This window comes from Lynx rufus, unplaced genomic scaffold (genome assembly GCF_022079265.1).
Source record: "Lynx rufus isolate CCGP_SWC_20201006 ecotype Redwood Valley unplaced genomic scaffold, mLynRuf1.p SCAF_7, whole genome shotgun sequence".
NCBI lineage: Eukaryota > Metazoa > Chordata > Mammalia > Carnivora > Felidae > Lynx > Lynx rufus.
In genome coordinates this window covers 104,421,270-104,443,368 of record NW_025814889.1, presented here as the reverse complement: position 1 = coordinate 104,443,368, position 22,099 = coordinate 104,421,270, and the positions used below count along the sequence as shown (strand labels likewise).

The 22,099-nt window shown below is 35.0% G+C and overlaps 1 protein-coding gene and 1 pseudogene across 5 annotated transcripts in view; one reads left to right on the top strand and one right to left on the bottom strand.

The window, feature by feature from the left end:
• Positions 1-22,099, top strand: part of PPFIA2 (PTPRF interacting protein alpha 2) — a 473,921-nt gene that overhangs the window by 369,713 nt on the left and 82,109 nt on the right. For all 5 annotated transcript variants that reach the window (XM_047065813.1, XM_047065810.1, XM_047065809.1 and 2 more), the window contains 5 exons: positions 217-348; positions 1,891-1,953; positions 6,716-6,807; positions 10,969-11,104; positions 12,944-13,164. In XM_047065813.1, coding sequence (XP_046921769.1) covers positions 217-348; positions 1,891-1,953; positions 6,716-6,807; positions 10,969-11,104; positions 12,944-13,164 — 644 coding nt within the window. The remainder of the gene's footprint in view (positions 1-216; positions 349-1,890; positions 1,954-6,715; positions 6,808-10,968; positions 11,105-12,943; positions 13,165-22,099) is intronic.
• On the bottom strand, positions 14,161-15,850 carry LOC124501189 (hsc70-interacting protein-like; annotated as a pseudogene).

Below are 22,099 nucleotides of genomic sequence, written 5' to 3'. Positions count from 1 at the left end.
ATGTGAGAAATGAATGTCTTTCTTGATGATAGGTTATATTTAAAATCTTATGAATATGCTCTGTGCATTTTAAAGGAAAAAAGAAAAGGTTCTGCCAATTTAATCACACCAGACATAAAATGGAATCCAATTTTAAACTAGAAAAATATAAAAACAAACCCAGTGCTTTTTAAATGATTGTTATGTCAAGTTTATTTATTTTTTCTTGAATATAAGGCTAGGCAAAGAGAGAAAATGAATGAGGAGCACAACAAAAGATTATCTGATACGGTGGACAGACTTCTGACTGAATCTAATGAACGCTTACAACTACATTTAAAGGAAAGAATGGCTGCCCTAGAGGAGAAGGTAAAATGACAGAAGAGTAGAATCACATGAATATTTATCAATGTTCTTAAGAGCATGGTTGTTTTATACCCTGCTGTAATTATTGTATTGGTCGGATGATCCATTTATTTTCCTTAAGTATATATGACATAGTCTTAGAAGTGAACGAGTAGTTTCTGTAAAAATGTGTAAGATAAATTTTTAAATGAGTAAAAGTGCTGCATGGTATGTAAATCTTGCATATTCTCATGATCATATAGATAAATGTATTAAAATGTATTTTGTGGTGAAAATACTTAGTTATTCTTCACCTGGTGTGCAAAAAAAGAGCAATGAGACAAAAATCGATTATTTTGGGGATGTCTTGCATTGAACTATTCACGTGTTTCGAGTAACTAAATCTACTGCTTGTCTAAAAGCCAAAATGAGTAACTGAATTTATATTACCAATAGAACTAATCCTACTACAGTTTAGGAACGCAATAATTTCAGCTGCATCATTTCCAAAAATTGCCTCTTTACAGTGTGCAATGTCATTCACAATGCTATGTGTCTTGTTGATAGTTGGCAACTACCACACCAGCACGAGTTACATGAGCTGGTTGCTGATTTCAGAGCAGATACAAAGGTAGGGGCTAAAACCCAGGTGGACAAATCATTTTGGAAATTGAGAATGAATGCCAGTCACTACTTAAGCTAGACATTTTCCCCTGATCCAGACAATAAACCAAAATAGAAAAAAATACTCCCCTGAAATTGTTAAAGTAGACTGGCTAACTTTCATTACAAAGTGATAAGGCATGCCTTCTTCCCATTCAACTCCAAATGCATGGCCACTTTACCAATCACTACACTCTTAGTTTAGTTTTACTAAAATTAAATTTGAAAAAATACATTTTTAAAAATCATGCTTTGTGGTAATGTAAAAAAACATAAAGCTTTTATGATAGTAATCACTTCATGACAAAATTTAAAAAATAATTTCTATGATGCAGCTTATTTCTACATGTCATGAGATGTAACAGTTTTGTAAATAGCTAAAATTTCACTTATATTTCTCTAATGATTTAACCTTTATTGGAAATTATTTATTCTGTATTTGAAATAGGCGGCCAGAAATTAAGCTTTCCAGAAATAGGATCTGATCATTTATTTTTTTCCTCAGATGATAAAAATGAGTTCATCTGAATCCTTTATCTGTAATACCTTTGGCTAATATTGAGTTTATTACTCACATTTTCTCATTTTAAAAGTAACCTAATTATTTCAAATTTTAAAACACTGAGAAGAAGAAAATATAGCTTAGAAGATAATATTTATTCCATTTGCCAGTCCAAGTGTTACAAAATAACATTTCCCATTTAAATTATGTATTTTTCTAAATGTTAAGGTATTATGTTTAAGGATTCTATTTAAATGTGGTTTCCATGGAAACCAAGAAATAGATGCACCAAGGAAGGAATCAAAGAGAAGGAATCAAAGAAGATTCTTGAGCAATAAAACATTAATCTCCATATTCAATTATTTTCTCTTTAGTTAATTATTTTTCTTTCTTTTCTTTAGAATGTTTTAATTCAAGAATCAGAAACTTTCAGAAAGAATCTGGAAGAATCTTTACATGACAAGGTATAATGGAAACTTACACTTTACCCATTTTTCTATTTTAGACTGACAAATGTGTTACTGTAAAATAAATTTGATAAGAAATAAATTTAGGATGCTACCTTTTTAAAACAATTTAACTTTTGTATTATACGTCCAGAAAAGTGTACATATCTAGAGAGCTTGATAAATTTTTACAAACCAAACACACTGAAAATCAAGTCTTGTAGCCCCCTTTCTTGTTCAAATACAATTACTACTCTTATCCTAAATGATAATCACTGTCTTATTTCTAAAAAAAAAAAAAAATGCTTTTGACTTTTTGTGCTTTACACAAGTGGAGTAAACTAATTTGTATTTAGTTTGAGATATCATTTAAGCAGACATGTATTAAATATCATGCACAATGATTGTGCTGAATTATGTTTGCATACATGATCCTGGTTCCAAAGTAGCTGAAAAATGTAATTGAGAGAGAACACACCTTTGACAAAGCAGCAAGTTGCAGAGGAACAGATGCCAAGTGTCGAAGGAGTGAAATACGTAGTAAGAGCTACAGGTAGGAGAGACTACCATATAGTGCTGCTATAAATAAGGCTTCAGGGAGGTGTCACTTGACAAAGCTCTATGGAAAGGGAAGAAATATGTTACAAGCCTTTCAAATACAGTGCATGTGGCATGATTGCCAGTGCTTTGTGTGAGGCAGGAGTGGTAGGGAGTTTCATTTCTTAAATAATGATGGGCATAACCTGGGGCACGTGGGTAGCTCAGTCAGTTAAGCATCCGACTTGATTTCTGTTCAGGTCATGACCCCAGAGTTATGGGATCAAGCCCTGCATTGGGAGCAGGACCTGCTTCAGATTCTCTTTCTCTCCCTGTGCCCCTCCCCCTGCTCTCTCTCTCTCTCTAAAATAAAATTTTCTTAATTTTTAAAAAAAATAATAGCATAACAGTTTGGCTGGAATCAGTTATTCCTGTTATAGGACATATTATATAAGAGGCAGTTAAGGACCAAATTATGAAATGTTAAAAGCTGTAATTGCTAATATATCTTCTCCTTCTTCATTAGCCTATATATTTTTTAAGTCTATTAGTTATTTTGAAAGAGAGAGAGCATGAGAGCAGGGGCGGGGCAGAGAGAGGACAGAGAGAATCCCAAGCAGGCTCCATGCCATCAGTACAGAGCCGGATGGAGGGCTCGTTCCCAACAACTATGAGATCATGACTTGAGCCAAAATCAAGAGTCAGACACTTAACTGACTGAGCCACCCAGGTGCCCCACCTATAAATTTTTGTTAGCAATTTTGTCTGATTTCATTTTGTTTAGCACAGGAAAATAATGTAATATAAAATTATTGACTTAAAAAGTGACCTACAAATGTGTGTGGAACAAAAGAGAAGAGAGAGAGAGAAGAAGCAAGGGACAGAAGAGACAGAGGGAGAGGAGGGAATATCTGGGAACAGTATGGCATATGGAAAGTATTGGAAAAAATGAGAGAAGAAAGATTTAAAAAAAAGGAAAACTGTACATTTAGCCCCACTAAATTCTACATATTATGATGTTAATTTAAAACTGTGTGGCCCCACAGTCAGCGTATATATGATCTGAAAGATAGATCTCTCTGTGGCAATACAATATGGTCCCTAGAAGATAGCATCTAATTCTTTCTGAAGTAGTTTTAAAAAAAGTCTACAGAGTGGAGATGCCATTTCATCAGGCTCTTGAAGGCACAAAAGATCTTGCCAAATAGGCAAGGGTAGGGCAGAGGACAGAGCCTATGTGAGAGCACAGAGAAAACAAAGATGGTTGATTTGCTGATTTACCAGAAGTTTGCTGTGACTGGTATGTGTTTAAAGAACTAGGTTGTGCCCAGATTGTGGATTTTGGACTTGATCCTATTATGCAATGTTATGTTTTCCAAAGCTCTGTGTGCTCCTGGCAAGATCCCCAGAACCCACTCCCCCACCACCTACCCAAACCTTGTAGCTTCAACAATCTGCCTAAGCAACTAACAGTACTAATCACTCCATGCTTTGCACCCTTGTTCACGCCAGTAACTAGAGGAAGCAAATCCCAGGTCATACCTCATTTCTGAATATCATCCCACACAGCTAAACATATTTCCTAATCTAACCACATCTCCTATAACTTCTGAAATTTCCACTCAGTTCTCTATAACTGACTGTCATTCATTAGCCAAATCTCCTGTGTACTCAACCTCTTCTTGTTTCTCATCATCTTGATCTCTAAAATTTGAAATTCCTAGGACTGGTTTTGAATTTCTTCTCATGTTCACTCATTGAGTTGAGGCTCTTCTGATCTCATGGATTTAAAACCATCTATAAATTGAGCACCTCCAAATTTAGATCACCGACTGGGTCCTCTCTCCTGAGAGAGTTCATGTATTTAAGAGCCAACTCAATATCTCTATTTGGACACTTGGGCAACTCAAATGTTCACAGGTTCAATCCCCCCACCCCCAAAACCAGCACCACCAACCTCAACCACCGCCAGCAGTAGTCCTCTCAGTAAATTACAACTTCTCCTCTTAGCCAGGTTAACCTTGGAGTTATTCTTGACCCCTTTATCTCACACTCCACATTCAGTCCAATAGCAAATTCAGTTAGTTCTGTCTTCAAGATATAACCCAAATCCATCCAGTCTCTTTCTAACACTGCTATTGTCCAAGCCACAATTTTCTTGCCTATGTTTTTGGAAAGACAGTAATAATTATCTTTCTTCCCTCCCTCCCAGTCTCATTCATCAGGAGTGATCATGTCACCATTTTGCTCAAAAATCCTCCAGTCATTTTCTACCTCACTCAGAGTAAAAACCAAAGACTTAAAAATGGTTGACAAGGCCTTTTAGGACTACCCTTCCCAAGCCCTGCAACCAAAACATTTCTAAGTCTATTCCCTATCTGTCTTTCTCTTTACTGTCCAACCCAGCCACAATGACCTCCTTGCCCTCTCCTTCAACAAATATATTCCTTCTCACTAGGGAGCATTTGTATCTGCTAAACCTTTTCCTAAGACATCCCTATTTTTTTTTAACTGCCTTCCTTTCTTTAGGTTTTTGCTCAAATAGCACTTTATTGGAGAGATCTTCCATGCTTCTCTTATTTTCTTTTTCCTACCAACATCCTATAGACTCTGTTTATTGTCTTGTTTACTAGATTATAAATTATAGGAGGGCAGGGAATTTTTTATCTTACTACTTTATCTTAGGGCATAGCACAATAGAGGTGCCCTATGTGTGTATGTGGAAATAACAAACAAAGGGATTAATGAATGCAATAAGAAATCATTTAACATTTTAGGCAAATAATTTATTTGATCATATGTGTTTTTTTAAATGATACATCTAAAAGAGAACTGTGTAGGGAAGAGATTGAAGGGAGCACCGCCTCTGTGGAAGCTGGTGAAGTAATTCAGGAAAAAACTTAAAAAGGTGTCGAGTAGGATGATGTTAGTAAGAATAAAAAGGGCAGATAAGAGAAATATTGGGAAAGCCACATTAACAACAAAGTATGGTGAGAAACGAAGTATGAGTCAAGTAAAATGTCAAGCATTGGCTGCTGGGACGGGAAAAAAACAGTAAGAGGAAATCTAGAAGGACATATTTAAACTTTCACAACATTATAAAATGTTATAATCATGAAAACAAAGTAAATCCTTACATATGCATTTAATTAAGGACTATTAGGTGACCCTTACATTGAAGATTTATGGACAGAAACTGGTAATGACAATCTGAGAAAATTTTCAGGTGTACAAATAATTCTACCAATATCAAGCTCACAGTTTTAACTTATATCACGTAATGACTCTTTTCCTCATCTTTTTTTTGTTTAATCTTTATTTTGAGAGAGAGAGAACGCAAGTGAGGGAGAGGCAGAGAGTGAGAGACAGAGACACAGAATCCAAAGTAGGCTTCAGGCTCTGAGCTATCAGGACAGAGCCCAATGTGAGGCTTCAACTCACGAGTCGTGAGATCATGACCTGAGCTGAAATTGGATGCTTAACTGACTGAGCCACCCAGTTGCCCACTTTTCCTCATCTTTTTAATCCATTTTTCTTTCTCCTTCATCATGTGTATTACAACCCTTCTAGAATAATCAAAGTCCTTTTCTTTATTTTTTTAATCTGCTATGATTATGACTTTGCATTTTGAAGTGATGTATACATAGCTAGTCATGATCTTAGTATTCCTATATGTTTGCAAAAATTTAGGATTAATGAATGCAAGACAATGTAGATAATTTTTTTTAGGGAAGTAAAATTTGTATTTTTTATTTTTAACCCAAACTAACTAATGGCAAAACAAACTTTAGGAGTTTTTGACACATCTTTTCATCAGAAATGAACTAACTGATGACCATGAAAGTGATTGCCAAGAAATAAAGATCAAAAGAATTGATATTAGTTGTACTAGGAAATATGACCATTCATATATTGAGTTCAGTTCATTGATGGTGAAGTTTTAAGCATAGCATGTTATTCTGTGTTTATTTTTGTCTCAACAATCTAAAGTACTACTCTATAAAACATCTTCAAGGCACTAATGTTTAGATAACTTTCTATTGATTTGTGCTTTTCACATTTTCATTACAAGGGGAAAATGAGGCATATTTTGCTGTCATGTCTAATGACCTGTAATAAAAATATATCCATCAGTTTTCCATTTTTAAAAAACCACTAAGATTGATAGCTTGGTTTATCATAATTGAATGTTGGTATTCTTGGCATATGCATATCTTCTGAGTCAAACATCTTTGATTTTTAGGAAAGATTAGCAGAAGAAATTGAAAAGCTGAGATCTGAACTTGACCAATTGAAAATGAGAACTGGCTCTTTAATTGAACCCACAATATCAAGGTAACATTAAATTAAAATCTTATTTATAGTTTGCCAAAAATCAATATGATTTTTTTTATGGTCCCGTATTACCTCAAATAAAATAAAACAGGCCTCTTACTGCCCAGCAGGCATTACCCTATGTTCACTCCTTACTCCTTACTGATTTACTATTTCTATATTCAAAAATAATTCTCTACCTTAGTAGTCTGTTCTGCAAATATGCAATAAAAATTTTGGATATTACATTTGTATTCTGCATTTAATTACACAGCTATAAATAACGTAAAAAGAGTCTTAAATGAAGGAATAGAACTGTATGTGAGGAGATTACTTCTCATTCCGGGAAGAGGCAACACCTCTTTTCTCTACATGCAGAAATGCTTTCAATGTATAATGTTACTGAAGAAGTATCATTGATTATGGTCACTTAGCATCCACCTATCTTGTTAAATTAATTGCAAATACAAAGTGAAGGAGAAATTATACATGTTTTGAAAACAAGTAAATTTAGCCATACTCATCTGCTTTGACCCAGTGCCTCATCTTGAAAAAAAGAAGCAATGACATAATTATTTACTCTTTAGATAAATACATTGATCTTGATAATTCACATGTAATTTTCTTTTGTGCTTAGGGCCTTTTATTTAAAGTTAATGAGAAGCCCTACAAGGATTTACTCATTTGATCATTTATTTATTAGACAACACAATCGTATCAATTATTTGAAACATTTGACCACCACAGACTTTGAGAAGTTCATTTTTCTTGGTCTTATAGTTATTCTAAGAATGTTCATTCCATGGGCGCTGGAATTTATGTTTGTTTTGGTTACTGTAATCTCAGTACCTAAAACAAAGAAACAAACCAAACCTGGTATATAGTATACTCTCGATAGATATCATTGAACAAATGAATATGTGTAATAAAGCATTTTTGAGATATTCAGATCAAAAATCCAAGTTAAAAAATCCTAAAGGTGCTTATATTCTCTTGAATGTAAGTATTAGTAAAAATAAAGTTCAGTATTTTGAGTATTTTTACCTTCAGTTTAATATAACACAGTTCTGCAGGCAAAAAAAAAAAAAAATCCAAAGAACTTTTAAACATGTAGGTCTTTAATTTAGAAAATTGTGTTTATTTTTCTAAATGCTTTATTATGATTTATGTATCTGAACTGAAATTATTAATTCAGTGATATATGTTCACAAGGTAGGGTGATGATGATGGTATTGATGAAGGAGAAAAAGAGCTGATAAAATAGCAACAGAATAAATACAAAGAATGACCATCATCCAGTCAACAAATTTAGTAGTTTTTTAACAGAACCAAATGGTCATTTTGTTGGCTTTTTGACCTTTGGTCTCAGAAATTTGATCTCAGAGTTGTATAAAAAGAGAGAGAGAGAAAGAGAGAGACTCTTAAATATAGAGAACAAACGAGTGGTTACAAGAGAGGGAAGCTCGGTAGGGAGAAGGGTAAAATAGGTGAAGGGGATTAAGAATACACTTATCATGATGAGTACTGAGTAATGTATAGAACTGTGGAATCACTGTATTTTACACCTGAAACTAATAAAACACTGTACATTACTGAAATTAAATATATATATATATACACACACATACATATATGTATATAATATCCTTAAAAAATAGAGAGTTGTAGAAGTGTTATCTAAAAGTTCTAAAAGTTCATCACTACACTGAGTCATCATGGACAGCCTAATAATATGACATTTATCCACCATGAAGGATCATTCTGAAAGCTTGGGAACTACATACAGAACAATTCTTCTTTGATATACGAGATTGTAGTAGAAACAAAACTAGACCAAGAATAAGAAGATTGGCATTTCTAGGTCTAATACATACAATTATTAGCTGTTTCATTTTGGAAAACCCATTTACCTTAAGAAGTTCAAATTTTATGTGTATTTTACATGAATTATATATAAAATAATATTTTTATGATTATCTCACAAGCTTACTTTGTAGATAAAATGAGACTAGTGAGCAAAGGGGGTTTTGTAAACAGTAAATCAAAAAGTACAAAGTATTATAGGAATTACTGATTAGACAAACTGATGGAATTTATAATATGTTATAGGATAACAATATGTGTTGAATGGCAATTACTTATTGAACAAACATGCTTCTGAATGCACAATTTAAACAGCAATAAGAAAACAGAAAATGCATAGGAACTTCACTGATCTTACAGATGAATGAATAATACCTGTTTCAAATGGGAAACACAGGGATACTCTGAGGACTATTACAATAAAGGGAATACAAGGGGCTACAATAGTATAAGACAATGGGAGTTTTAAGCTGACTTTAAAAATGTCAACCACATAAGTGTGGGAAGAGACTATTTCTAGCAGAAAGAACATCATGTTCGAAGGCTCAGGATCAAAGGAAAGTGTGAGTTACTCAAGAAATTGAAAGAAAGTCAGTACAGCTGGATGGAGAGAGAGAAGGCAGATAGTAACTAGAAGTGAAGCTAGAAAGCAGGGTTCCAGATTGTAGAGGACCTTGTAAGGCCATCGAAGGGTTTTAAGCAGGGCATCAATAGTAGCAGATCTGTGTTTTGGTTCACATTTTTATAAATGACCTGGAGTTGAGAGATAAGACAACAAGAAAACAATACTCCTAGGAAGATGAGTTATAATTTTAGAATCGCCCCTCCAATGACCAAAGAGACGTTACCCAAACAGTGACAGACAAGATACCTAGAATGTTCTAAGGTAGACAGTTTAGACTGTATTATGATTAATTTCATTCATTTATGAGCTTACCAGACATTTATGAAGTGTTTATTATATGCTAGGAATGCCTCCTTTCGCATACAATGGTAACTAAAATCTGACCTTTGTCTTCATGAAACATATACCCTGTTATAAATAGGTCCTGAGAGAGGTCCTATTTATGAATGGGACCTGGTTCGTTAGTTTTTATATGTGGCTATTCCATAATAAAACCAGTTTCCTTGATTGAGTTTCAAGTTCACTGCTATAAAAACAATAGCTGCCCTCCACTTGGAGGATGATTCCTTAGTTCATTTGCTTTAAATTTCTGCTTGACAAAACAGGGATTTGCATTAGTTAGGTCAGTGTCTTCTATTGTTGCAAAAATCTAGACCTCACGTAACCTTTTCTGATCTTGCCAATAGTTTGGAAATGCTAGGGTTTTCTTTTTTTTTCACAAAAGGAACTAACAGAGCACAGTAGATCAGTAGGAGCCCCAAGTTCAAGAGAAAATACAGTGTTAAACATATTTCCTACTGATGATGGATCATTTTATAGGACAGCATGCTGTCACTATTATCATCATTATTATAGCAAAAAACTGAACCTGCTATAAATCTATATATAAATAACATGTGTAGCAAAATATTTATTACACTTTGATTACAGGGTTTATTGAAAACCAGTGTGATGATATTTTTCAACCGGAATTTTGCAACTATTTCATCTCTAACCATATTTCAGAATCAAATGTGCTTATCAAAAGATTTTTCTTTATATTTTTGAAACAATGTCTTATCAAAAGCTGAAAAATTGTCCTGGTGGTAGGTCCCATTATATTTAAAAAATAAGATTATTAACCTTGGGTCCATTTAATTTTAAGTATTTTGTTAATTTCCTAAATTGAAAAATAGAACACCTTGAGAGAGAATTCTGGGACCCCAAAAGTTTACACATTTTACTGTTAGATTAGTGGGAAATATTTAAAACAGACACAGCAATAAATAACATATATTGGTATGTACACTAAATAATTCAACTACAATTCTATTTAGTTTTGTTTATCCTATTTGCCAGAATTTAAGCCAGTGGGTCTTGGTTGTCAATCTTAACTGTTTTATTTTACTACCACGTTTGAAAATGATAATTAACAGACAGATGTTTTATATTCTGTTTAAACAGACAAGGTCACTTGACCTTCAAGAATGGACCTGAAACCAATTTCTGACCTAAGCCTCAGAAGAGACCCCAAAGAGTCATGACAATTCACCAGTTTTCTTCTGTGATTTTTTTTTTCTTTTTTCTTGAGAATTTATGTTTTATTCCTTTTTTTTAATACTTTATTCTTAATTGAAAATTGAGCAGTTCATAGTGATTTGCTGGAAAGTTTAACTTTTGAGATTGAGCATATGTCATATTTTTCCCTTTTCCAGAACTCATCTAGACACCTCAGCTGAGTTGCGGTATTCTGTTGGATCCCTAGTGGACAGCCAGACTGATTACAGAACAACTAAAGTAATAAGAAGACCCAGGAGAGGCCGCATGGGTGTACGACGAGATGAGCCAAAGGTTAATTTTTTTTACTTCAAGTCTTTGATGATTCTCAGTAAATATACTGTTCCATTTTGGATAGAATTTTAATACTGAGAGAATTTAAAATGCTAGCATTTTTAGTTTCAAGCATGACATATTTTTTTAAACTATAACTAATGTGAAACGACCACTATGTGCCAGAAGTTGAACTATACACTTCCCGTGTGTGTATCCACATAACCTTATGAATTTGGTACTATTTTTATGTCAACTGCAGACATAAAAAGATTGAAGCTCAGAAATTTTAAGTGCTCAACATTAATTACACAGCCAGCAAAGTGAGAGGATCCAAACTTGAACCTCTATTTGTTTCAAATTCCATGCTTTTATCCAGTATGCTGTATTGCCACACAAATGGACTTTTGGTTTGCTTGGGCACTTATGCATTGGCATTCATATTGTCAATTAAAATTAATTAAATATTTTAAGTAGAATTACTATTTTAATAAAACTTCAAGAAAAATGTACACACACTATTGCAAGTGTTTATGGAGAACTTCTCCTGATAAATTGCAGGGCTGTCTTTCATTCAGTCAGTTAACTTGCAAGCTATGTATATTGTAAGTTTATCATTGCATTTTATACTGAAGTGATATAGTTCCTTTGTGCCCTAAGTATAGCTTTTTCTCCCCAACCACTTTTATGTGTCAAATACTACATAACCTACTTGTCCTTATTTGTACACAGGTTCTTGGATGCCCATGGTTTTTAATTGGTACCCATGTCATGCATAATTTAATCCCTCATAGTAGGCATTCAATATCTGTTAAATGAATGAATAAAGAAGTGAACAGAGGAAGACTAAATCAAATCCATCTTGGTTCTTTTCATATGCCAAATAAACTAGTGCCACTTGTACCAAACCAATTTGTGATACAAATACTAATTCAGGTCATCAATCTTAAATAAATACTCAGGGCAAAATCATGTGGTCCCCCTCCGCCCCCCCCCCCCCCCCCGCCAAAAAAATCATTTTACATCATCACAAAAATGAAAAACATTTTTTTAAATGCAAAAAATTCTTTCTTACTTTCCTTCATCTCCTACCTTCAGATCACAGCTTGAAAAATGCTGGTCTGTTGCTTACTCAAGATTTTCACTGGGGCACCTGGCTGGCTCAGTCAATAAAGCATGCGACTCTTGATCTTGGGATCATGAGTTGGAGCCCCACATTGGGTGTTTCAGATTATTTACAAAATTATTTTTTCATTCACGTGAGGGATTTATTATATCAAATAAAAAAAAACATAGCCATGTAAATTAGTGTGCCTTGGGCTTAAAAAAAAATAAATGAAGCATTTGAGTGATCAGAACAGTAGAGATGAAATTAATATTTTTTTAATAATATGTTGTTAGAACCTATGTAAATGAATGTTGGGGAGAGAATTATTATATAATTTGTGTGGCAATATTTGTAGTCAGCCTGTAACAAGAAAGTGTAAGTAAGACTAATTAGTATAAGAGATGGAAATGCATCAGTACAAGTGAATAGAGGTGTTATATTTAGAAAGAAGGAAAATGTTTCAAACATAGATGCTTTAAAGTAATTGATACCTCACATTGAACCAGAAATCATGTGTAAGTTTATCATAATTATTCCTATTAAAATCTTGATATTTATGCTGACAATTAGTACGTGCCATTACTTAAGATGTCAAAGAAATATTTTATTAAAACAATACGTTAAAATTTTAATAATCAGTTCCGCTTTTCCTAAGTAAGCTACAAAAGAGTGTGTGCAAGTTGATTTTTTCAGACTAGTGCTTTGATAATGAGCAATAAGATATGTACAATAATTACTCATTTACCATTCAGGTGAAATCTCTTGGGGATCATGAGTGGAATAGAACTCAGCAAATTGGAGTGCTAAGCAGCCACCCTTTTGAAAGTGACACTGAAATGTCTGATATTGATGATGATGACCGAGAAACTATTTTTAGCTCAATGGATCTTCTCTCACCAAGTGGTCATTCTGATGCCCAGACTCTAGCCATGATGCTTCAAGAACAGTTGGATGCCATCAACAAAGAAATCAGGTGAGTTCAATTATCACTGATGGTTTTAAGGGATTAGAAGACCTTGATCCTAAAAATATCATGATTAGATCAGAAGCACTGGCATCACTTGGGAGCTGCAGACTCTGAGACCTCACACTACACTGAATCAGAATGTGCATTTTCACAAGATTCTTAGGATATCTATACATGTCCTGTGTAAAATTAGGACGATCTTTATAAGGAACATATATGAAACATAAGTAAACTAATGATTTTAGGGCAATATAAAAGCATAAGGTAAAGATAAAATATTCTCTGATGAATTTTAAGTCGCCTTTTAAATTAAAATCTATTTAAATGATATTTTGTGGTAATAAGGTACATTTTGAAGGTACATTTAACACTACAGTAAAGGTACTAAATAGCATGCAATTAATGTGCAGCCAGCTCCTTAAAAGTGTATAGACATCAGAGTGAAACTAACTATGACTGAATTATTGTATACTAGATATGAAAAAAAAAAAACGCACTGTCACCACACTGATAATTAGATGGCTTCCAAAGAGTAGATTAATTATGGAATTAAGTTGTATAAGTTAACAATTCAAACATTGAGAAATATTGTCACTAAGATAATCTCTCTTTTTTTGGATAATTTCAACTTTAACAATATATACTTTCTTGAGTCCCAATGATGATCATAGTCTCTCTCTTTTTTTTTTAGTAAAGAAAAATGTAAGGATTAACACACCCTTTGAATATGTTTTAAATATTTTTAAGGTTTAAAAAATGCTTACAGTTTGTAGTTCTTAGTAGGAAAACATTATCTGAACATTATCTGAATGAATACCCTAATGGAAAACCACTATAAAATGTTTCAGTTGCATGTGGGGCAGAGGGGTGGGGATTATCTTCACAGCACTCCAGCTTTCTCCACGAGGAGGTCACAGGTACACTGGTTTGTGTTACTGCGACATCCAATAGGTGATCTAAGTTGCTTTTCCTTCAGCAAGGGCTTTATTTGTCAGAAGGGCGTTATGCTTGACCTCCAAATTTGGCTGACAATTTACTGATGAGATTCATTACTTTTGTGCTGCTCTGATATTTTGACCTATTTGCTGAGTTCTGGGCCATATCCTGGAAGGCCACCATAACTTTTGGATCCTGCATGGCTGCGAGAACCTCTGGGTCACTAAGAATTTCATTGAGCCCAGGCATTCCTGCCATTCCAAGCATTCCCCCTGCCATTCCAGGCATGCCTCCAAGAAAATTACCACACATTCCCCCAGGAAAGCCACCTGGAAAAGAGCCATACTGAGCTCCTGATTGTCCTCTGGCTTCTTCCTCCCTCTGAGCTCTCTCGTGCTCTTCCCAAACCTTCTTAGCCCTTTCCATTCTTTCTTTGATGTTTCACTCTTCACATTTTTGCTCATACTTTCTCCAATGTTTAGCAATTTTCTGGGCCCTCAGTTGAACTTCTTTCAACATTGCACTAGCATCTTCATCATAATCCAATTTACAAGCAAGACCAAGATCATGTGCTGCTTCTTCCCAATGGCCCAGAAGTCTGTGTCCTTTTCCTTTACACTTGTAAGGCTGAGCTGAGTCAGGATTTATTTCAATAGGTCTGTCACAGTCTCAAATGGCAGTATTTGGCTTCTATAATTTGATGAAGACCCTGGCTCTCGTGGCATACAGAATGGCCAAGCGAGGATTCAGCTTAATGGCATGTGTGAACAAGTCAGTGGTTTTCCGTAGTTCACCATCATTTAGGGCATCAGTGGCAGCCACTTTTTTATCATTTGCCTGATCCATCATTTCCTGGGTTATCTCCACATTTTCATCTCCCATTTCTTGAGGGGCATCAGTATCTGGTTCAATCATACCTTCATTGTTAATTTCTAGATCACTCTCCTCACTTGATGATCTGTCTTCGTATTTTTCTTTCCTCCACCTTCTTACTATCTGTTTTTTCTTCCTTGATATTTATTGTCTTCTGATTTAGTTTTATGAGTAGAAGGTGGTATTTTTAACCCCCATGCTCTCCGCCCACTCCCGCAGGAAGCACATTTTTCTCAATGTGCAGCACACTCAGATAGTGCTTACTCATTTTTATGAAGGCCTGACGCTCACTCACTTTGTGGGGGTCGATGGTCCAGGCAGTGGCAAGGCTAAGATTTCAGCCTGATTCCAGGCGAGGGTACTAGATCAGCCTGACTGTGTGGAAGGGTCATAGTTTCTTTTTTTTATCATTGACTTAACTAACCTCAGTGAAGAACCCAGCTGTGTCAAGTGGATTTATATTCTTTTGAACATTGAGAAACTATTCTTAACTTGTTTTTTTTTTCAACAAATGAACAGTATTTTACTATTTTGAACAATGTTTTTGTTTTTCTGGCTCTAGCTAAATCTGTTGGCTTCCTAATATGATTCAAATCTATCCAGTTCTCTACTATCATCACCCTATTGGGCATTATAATAAGTTTTCATCTAGATGACAATAATAGTTTCTGCCTGGTTTCTTCATGATATACAGGTTCCCCAACTGACTTTTTAAAACCCAGTTTGCTTATGTGAGGTCACCCTTTTTCAACCCCTTCAGTTGCTTTTAAGATAAAGAACAAAATACTTCATATGGTCTACAATGTCCCATCTGCCTCAACTTTCTCACCTACCTTATTCTATATCCCATTAAACATGACTTCCAGTTCTTTGAATGTTCCATGTTCTCTCCTTTGTCGTTGCTGTTCCTTTCTTCTGGAACATTATCCTCATTCCACACCCTTGTGCCCTAACATTTCATCCTCTTTACCCTTACTCACCATGAACATCTCCACCATTCCTTCTTCTGACCTTCAGTTTGTTTTACTGTCCTTCAGTTCCTTACCTTTATTAGATTGTAAATTATATAAAAACAAGAAATGGATCTTGCTTTGCTCACTGTTTTATGTCCAGATCTTGGCACTTTTCTTGATAAATAGAAAGTGCTTCATAATGATAGATTAGCATAAATAGAAAAAATAATATAGGGGTGCTTGGGTGGCTCAGTCAGCTAAGTGTCTGACTCTTGATCTTGGCTCAGGGCATGATCTCATGGTTCATGAGTTTGAACCCTGTATCAGGCTCTGCTTGGATTCTCTCTCTCTCCTTCTCTCTCTCTGCCCCTCCCCTGCTCATGTGCTCTCTCTCTCTCTCTCTCTGCCCCTCTCTTGCTCATGTGCTTGTCTCTCTCTCTCTTTCTCTCTCAAAATATATAAATAAACTTAAAAAAAGAAAAAGAAGGAATATAGAATGTAAATTCAAACTAAATAACACTTTTTGATGCTTTGCAGTTAATGGTTGAACTCACTGCATAGATTTGAAATCAAGTATATATCTCTGTGATATTTGTTTTCTCTGAAAATAAATACACACACCCTCAATAACAACCTGTGTCCCTCCAGGAACTCAGCTTTGTAACATTAAGATAGTAAAGCCCAGTTATAATCTTGACCTAGGCTAATTAAGTTTGATAAATAGTATGTTCAAACTACTGTCCTTTTAAATATTTCTTTGCTGACCCTAGTAATGTATTTAATATAGTTGCTAATTTGTAAGAAATTAAGAAGTACATATAATTTAAGTGTATAGCAACATTCAAAAGACACAGGAATCTTGGAAATCACGGAAACATTGTGGAGTAGGAGGACCTTGCCTCATCCCATAAACAACTAGATAACACTCATGTCAGTGCAAATAACCCAGAGGATGATTAGAAGACTGGAAGAAAAAACTCCATAACTAAAGGTAGAAAAGATATCTGTAAAAATTAGTCAAGGGATTCACAAAATAAAAGGATGTAAAATATGACACTATAGACTAAAATGTGGTGTGGGGAGGATTAAAGCATGGGTTCAAATGTAAGCGACCATCAACTTAATATTGACTACTAATGGTAATCACAAGTCCAAAACCAGTAATGGATATGCAAAGAATAAAGAGGAAGGAATCCAAGTATATCACTAAAGAAAACCAACAAAACATGAAAGAAAGAGAAGGATGAGAGAAAAACTACAAAAACAACTACAAAACAAGTAACAAAATGGCAATAAATGCATATCTATCAATAATTACTTCGGATATAAATAGACTAAACACTCCAATAAAAAGACATGGAGTGACAGATTGGATAAAAATCAAGACCCATCTATATGCTGTCTACACAAGATACATTTCAGACCTAAAGACACCTGCAGATTGAAAGTGAGGGGATGGAAGAATATTTATCATGCAAATGAATGTCAAAAGAAACCATTGCAGCAATGCTTATATCAGGAAAATAGACTTCAAAACAAAGACTGTAACAAGAGACAAAGAAAGACACCAAATGAGAAATAAAGGGGACAATCCAACAAGAAGACATAACAATTGTAAATATGCATCCAATATGGGAGCATTCAAATCCATAAAAGGTTTAATAACAAATGTAAGGGAACTAATCAGTAGCAATACAATAATGGTAGAGGACTTTAACTTACATCAAAAGACAGATCATCCAAACAGAAAATCAATAAGGAAACAGTGGCTTTGAATAACACATGAGACCAGATGGATTTAAAGATATATTCAGAACATTTCATCCAAAACAGCAGAATACACATTCTTTTCAGGTGCACATAGAACATTCTCCAGAATAGATCCCGTATTAGGCCACAAAACAAGTCTTAGCAAATTTGAAAAACCAGTCATACCATGCATCTTTTCTGACCATAACACTATGAAACTAGAAATCAACCACAAGAAACATCTAGAAAGAGCACAAATATGTGTAGGCTAAATAACATACTACTAAACAAAGAGTCAATGGAGAAATCAAAGAAGAAATAAAAAATTACATGGAAACAAATCAAAATGAAAATTCAGTAGTCCAAAATCTTTGGAATACAGCAAAAGCAGTTCTAAGAAAGAAGTTTTTAACAATATAGGCTTAACTTAAGAAGCAAGAAAAATCTCAAATAAGCAATCTAACTTTATACTTCAAGAAGCTAGAGAAAGAGGAGCAAACAAAACCCAAAACTAGCAGAAGGAAGGGAATAATAAAGATTAGAGCAGAAATACATGATATAGAAACTAAAAACAAAAACAAAAACAAACAAAAACAATAGAACAGATCGGTAAAACCAGGAACTTGTTCTTTGGAAAGATCAACAAAATTGGTAAAGCTCTAGCCAGATTCATAAAAACAAAAGAAGACCCAAATAAACAAAATCACAAAAGAAAGAGAAGAAACAACAACCAACAACACAGAAATACAAACAATTGTAAGGGAATTATTTTGAAAAATCATATGCCCATATATTGGACAATCTAGAAGAAATTGATAGATTCCTGGAAACATGTAACTTACTAAAAATGAAGCAGAAAGAAATAGAAAATTTGAGCAGACCAGTTACCAGCAATGAAATTGAATCAGTAATCAAAACACTCCCAGCAAAAGTCCAGGACCAGGTGGCTTCACAGACAAATTCTACCAAACATTTCAAGAAGAGGTAACACCTGTTTTTCTCAAAGTATTCCAAAAAATACAAAAGGAAGGAAAACTTCCAAATCCAGTGTCCCCTTGATACCAAAACCAGATAAAGACATCACACACACACACACACACACACACACACACACACACAAAAGAGAGAACTAGAGGGCAATATCTTTCATAAACAAAGATGCAAAAATCCTCAACAAAATACTAGCAAACTCAATCCAACAATACATTAAAAGAAATCATTCACCACGATCAAGTGGGATTTATTCCCAGGATGCATCCCAGTATGTAAGGGTGGCTCAATATTCACAAATCAATCAATGTGATATATCACATCAATAAGAGAAGGGATAAAAACCATATGGTCATTTCAATAGATCCAGAAAAAGCATTTGACAAAGTACAACATTCATTTAAGATAAAAACCCTTAGGGGCGCCTGGGTGGCTCAGTCGGTTAAGCGGCCGACTTCAGCTCAGGTCATGATCTCGCGGTCCGTGAGTTCAAGCCCCGCGTCGGGCTCTGTGCTAACAGCTCAGAGCCTGGAGCCTGTTTCAGATTCTGTGTCTCCCTCTCTCTGACCCTCCCTGTTCATGCTGTGTTTCTCCCTGTCTCAAAAATAAATAAAACGTTAAAAAAAAAAATAAAAAAAAAAACCCTTAACAAAGTATTTCTAAAGGGAACATACCTCAACATATTAAAGAGTGTATATGAAAAACCCACAACAATCATCACACTCAATGGGGGAAAAACTGAGAACTTTCCCCCTAAGGTCAGGAACAAGACATGGATGTCCACTGTCACCACTTTTATTCCACATAGTACTGGAAGTCCTAGCCACAGCAGTTAGACAACAAAAAGAAGGAAAAGACATCCAAATTGGTAAGGAAGAACTAAAACCTTCACTAATTGCAGATGACATAATACTATATATATAAAACCCTAAAGACTCCACCAAAAAACTACTGGAACTGATAAATGAATTCACTAAAGTGGTGGTGGGATTCAAAATCAATGTGTAGAAATCTCTTGCATTTCTTTACACTAATAATGAAGCGGCAGAAAGAGAAACTAAGAAAACAATCCCATGTTCAATTGCACTAAAAATAATAAAATATCTGGGAATAAACCTAACCAGTGAGGTGAAAGATGCTACTCTGAAAACTATAAAACAATGGTGAAGAAATTGAAGACAACAGTAAGAAATGGAAAGACAAAAAAATAACAAAATTTAAAAAAAGGAAATGGAAATACATTCCATGCTCATGGATTGGAAGAACAAATATTGTTAAAATGTCTATACTATGCAAAGCAGTCTACAAATTCAATGCAATGCCCCTCAAAACAGCAACGGAATTTTTCACAAAACTAGAACAAACAATCTTAAAGTTGTTTTTTTTTAATTTTTTTAATGTTTTATTTATTTTTGAGACAGAGAGAGACAGAGCATGAATGGGGGAGGGTCAGAGAGAGAGGGAGACACAGAATCCGAAGCAGGCTCCAGGCTCCAAGCTGTCAGCACAGAGCCCGACGGGGGGCTTGAACTCACGGACCATGAAATCATGACCTGAGCCGAAGTCGGATGCTTAACCAACTGAGCCACCCAGGTGCCCCAACAATCTTAAAGTTTGTATGGAACCACAATAGACCCCAAATAGCCAAAGAAATCTTGAAAAAGAAAAAACTGGAGGGATCACAGTTCCAGACTTCAAGCTATATTATAAAGCAGGTAGTTATCAAAACAGTATGGTACTGTCAAAAAATAGACACATAGGTCAATGGAACAGAAAAGAAAACCCAGAAATAAACTCACAAGCATATGGTCAATTAATCTTAGAAAAAGGAGGAAAGAATATACAATGGGGAAAAAAACAACAAAGTGGTGCTGGGAAAACTGGAGAACTACATGCAAAAAAAAAAAAAAAAAGAAAGAAAGAAACTGGACCACTTCTTTATATTGTACACAAAAATAAATTCAAAATGGATTAAAGATCTAAAGTAAGACCTGAAACCCTAAAAATCCTGTAAGACAACATAGGCAGTAATTTCTGACATTGGTCATGTCAGCGTTTTTCTAGATATATCTTGTGAAGCAAGGGAAGCAAAAGCAAAAATGAACTACTGGATCTACAGTAAAATAAAAGGCTTCTGCACGGTGAAGGAAGCAATCAAAACTGAAAGACAACCTATTGAATGAGAGAATATATTTGTAAATGACATATCCAATAAAGGGTTAGTATCCAAAATATATAAAGAACTTTTATAAGCTCAACATGCAAAACACAAATAATCCAATTGAAAAATGTGCAGAAGACATGAACAGACAGGTGTCCAAAGGTGACATGCAGGATGGCGAGCAGACACATGGAATGATGCTCAACATCACTAATCATCAGGGAAATACACATCAAAACCACAGAGAGGGGCGCCTGGGTGGCGCAGTCGGTTAAGCGTCCGACTTCAGCCAGGTCACGATCTCGCGGTCCGTGAGTTCGAGCCCCGCGTCGGGCTCTGGGCTGATGGCTCAGAGCCTGGAGCCTGTTTCCCATTCTGTGTCTCCCTCTCTCTCTGCCCCTCCCCCGTTCATGCTCTGTCTCTCTCTGTCCCAAAAATAAATAAACGTTGAAAAAAAAAAAAAAAAAAACCACAGAGAGATACCACTTCACACTTGTCAGAATGCCTAAAATCAAAAATACAAGAAATAGCAAAAGTTGATGAGGATGTGGAGAAAAAGGAACCCTTGGGCACTGTTGATGGGAATGCAAACTAGTGCAGTTTGGAAAATAGTTCCTCAAAAAGTTATAAATAGAACTACCCTATGGTCCAGTAATTGCATTACTAAGTATTTACCCAAAAATATAAAAATACTAATTCAAAGGGATAAATGCACCCCTGTGTTTATTGCAGTATTATTTACAGTAGCCAAAGTGTGGAAGCACTCCAAGAGTCCACAGATATATGAATGGATAAAGAACAAGTGGTATAGGGGTCCCTGGATGGCTCAGTCGATTAAGCAGCCAGTACTTGATTTTGGCTCAGATCCTGATGTCATGGTTGTGAGATCGAGCCCTGCATTGGGCTCTGCAGTGAGTGTGGAGCCTGCTTAGGATTCTCCTTCTCCCTCTCTCTCTGCCCCTCCCCTACTCACTGTCTCTCCCTCTCTCTCTCAAAATAGATAAACTTTGATTTTTTTTTTATTTTAAAAAAAGAACAAATGGCATACACACATGCATACACACTGGAGAATTATTCAGCCATAAAAAATAGACTGAAATCTTGCTATTTGCAACAACATGGATAGAGCTAAACAGTATAATGCTAAATGAAATGTCAGTCAGAGAAAAGACAAATTCCGTATGATTTCATTCATATGTAGAATTTAAGAAACATGACCAGAGGAAAAAGAGAGAGACACAAATCAAGAGACAGACTCTTAATTGTAGAGAACAAACTA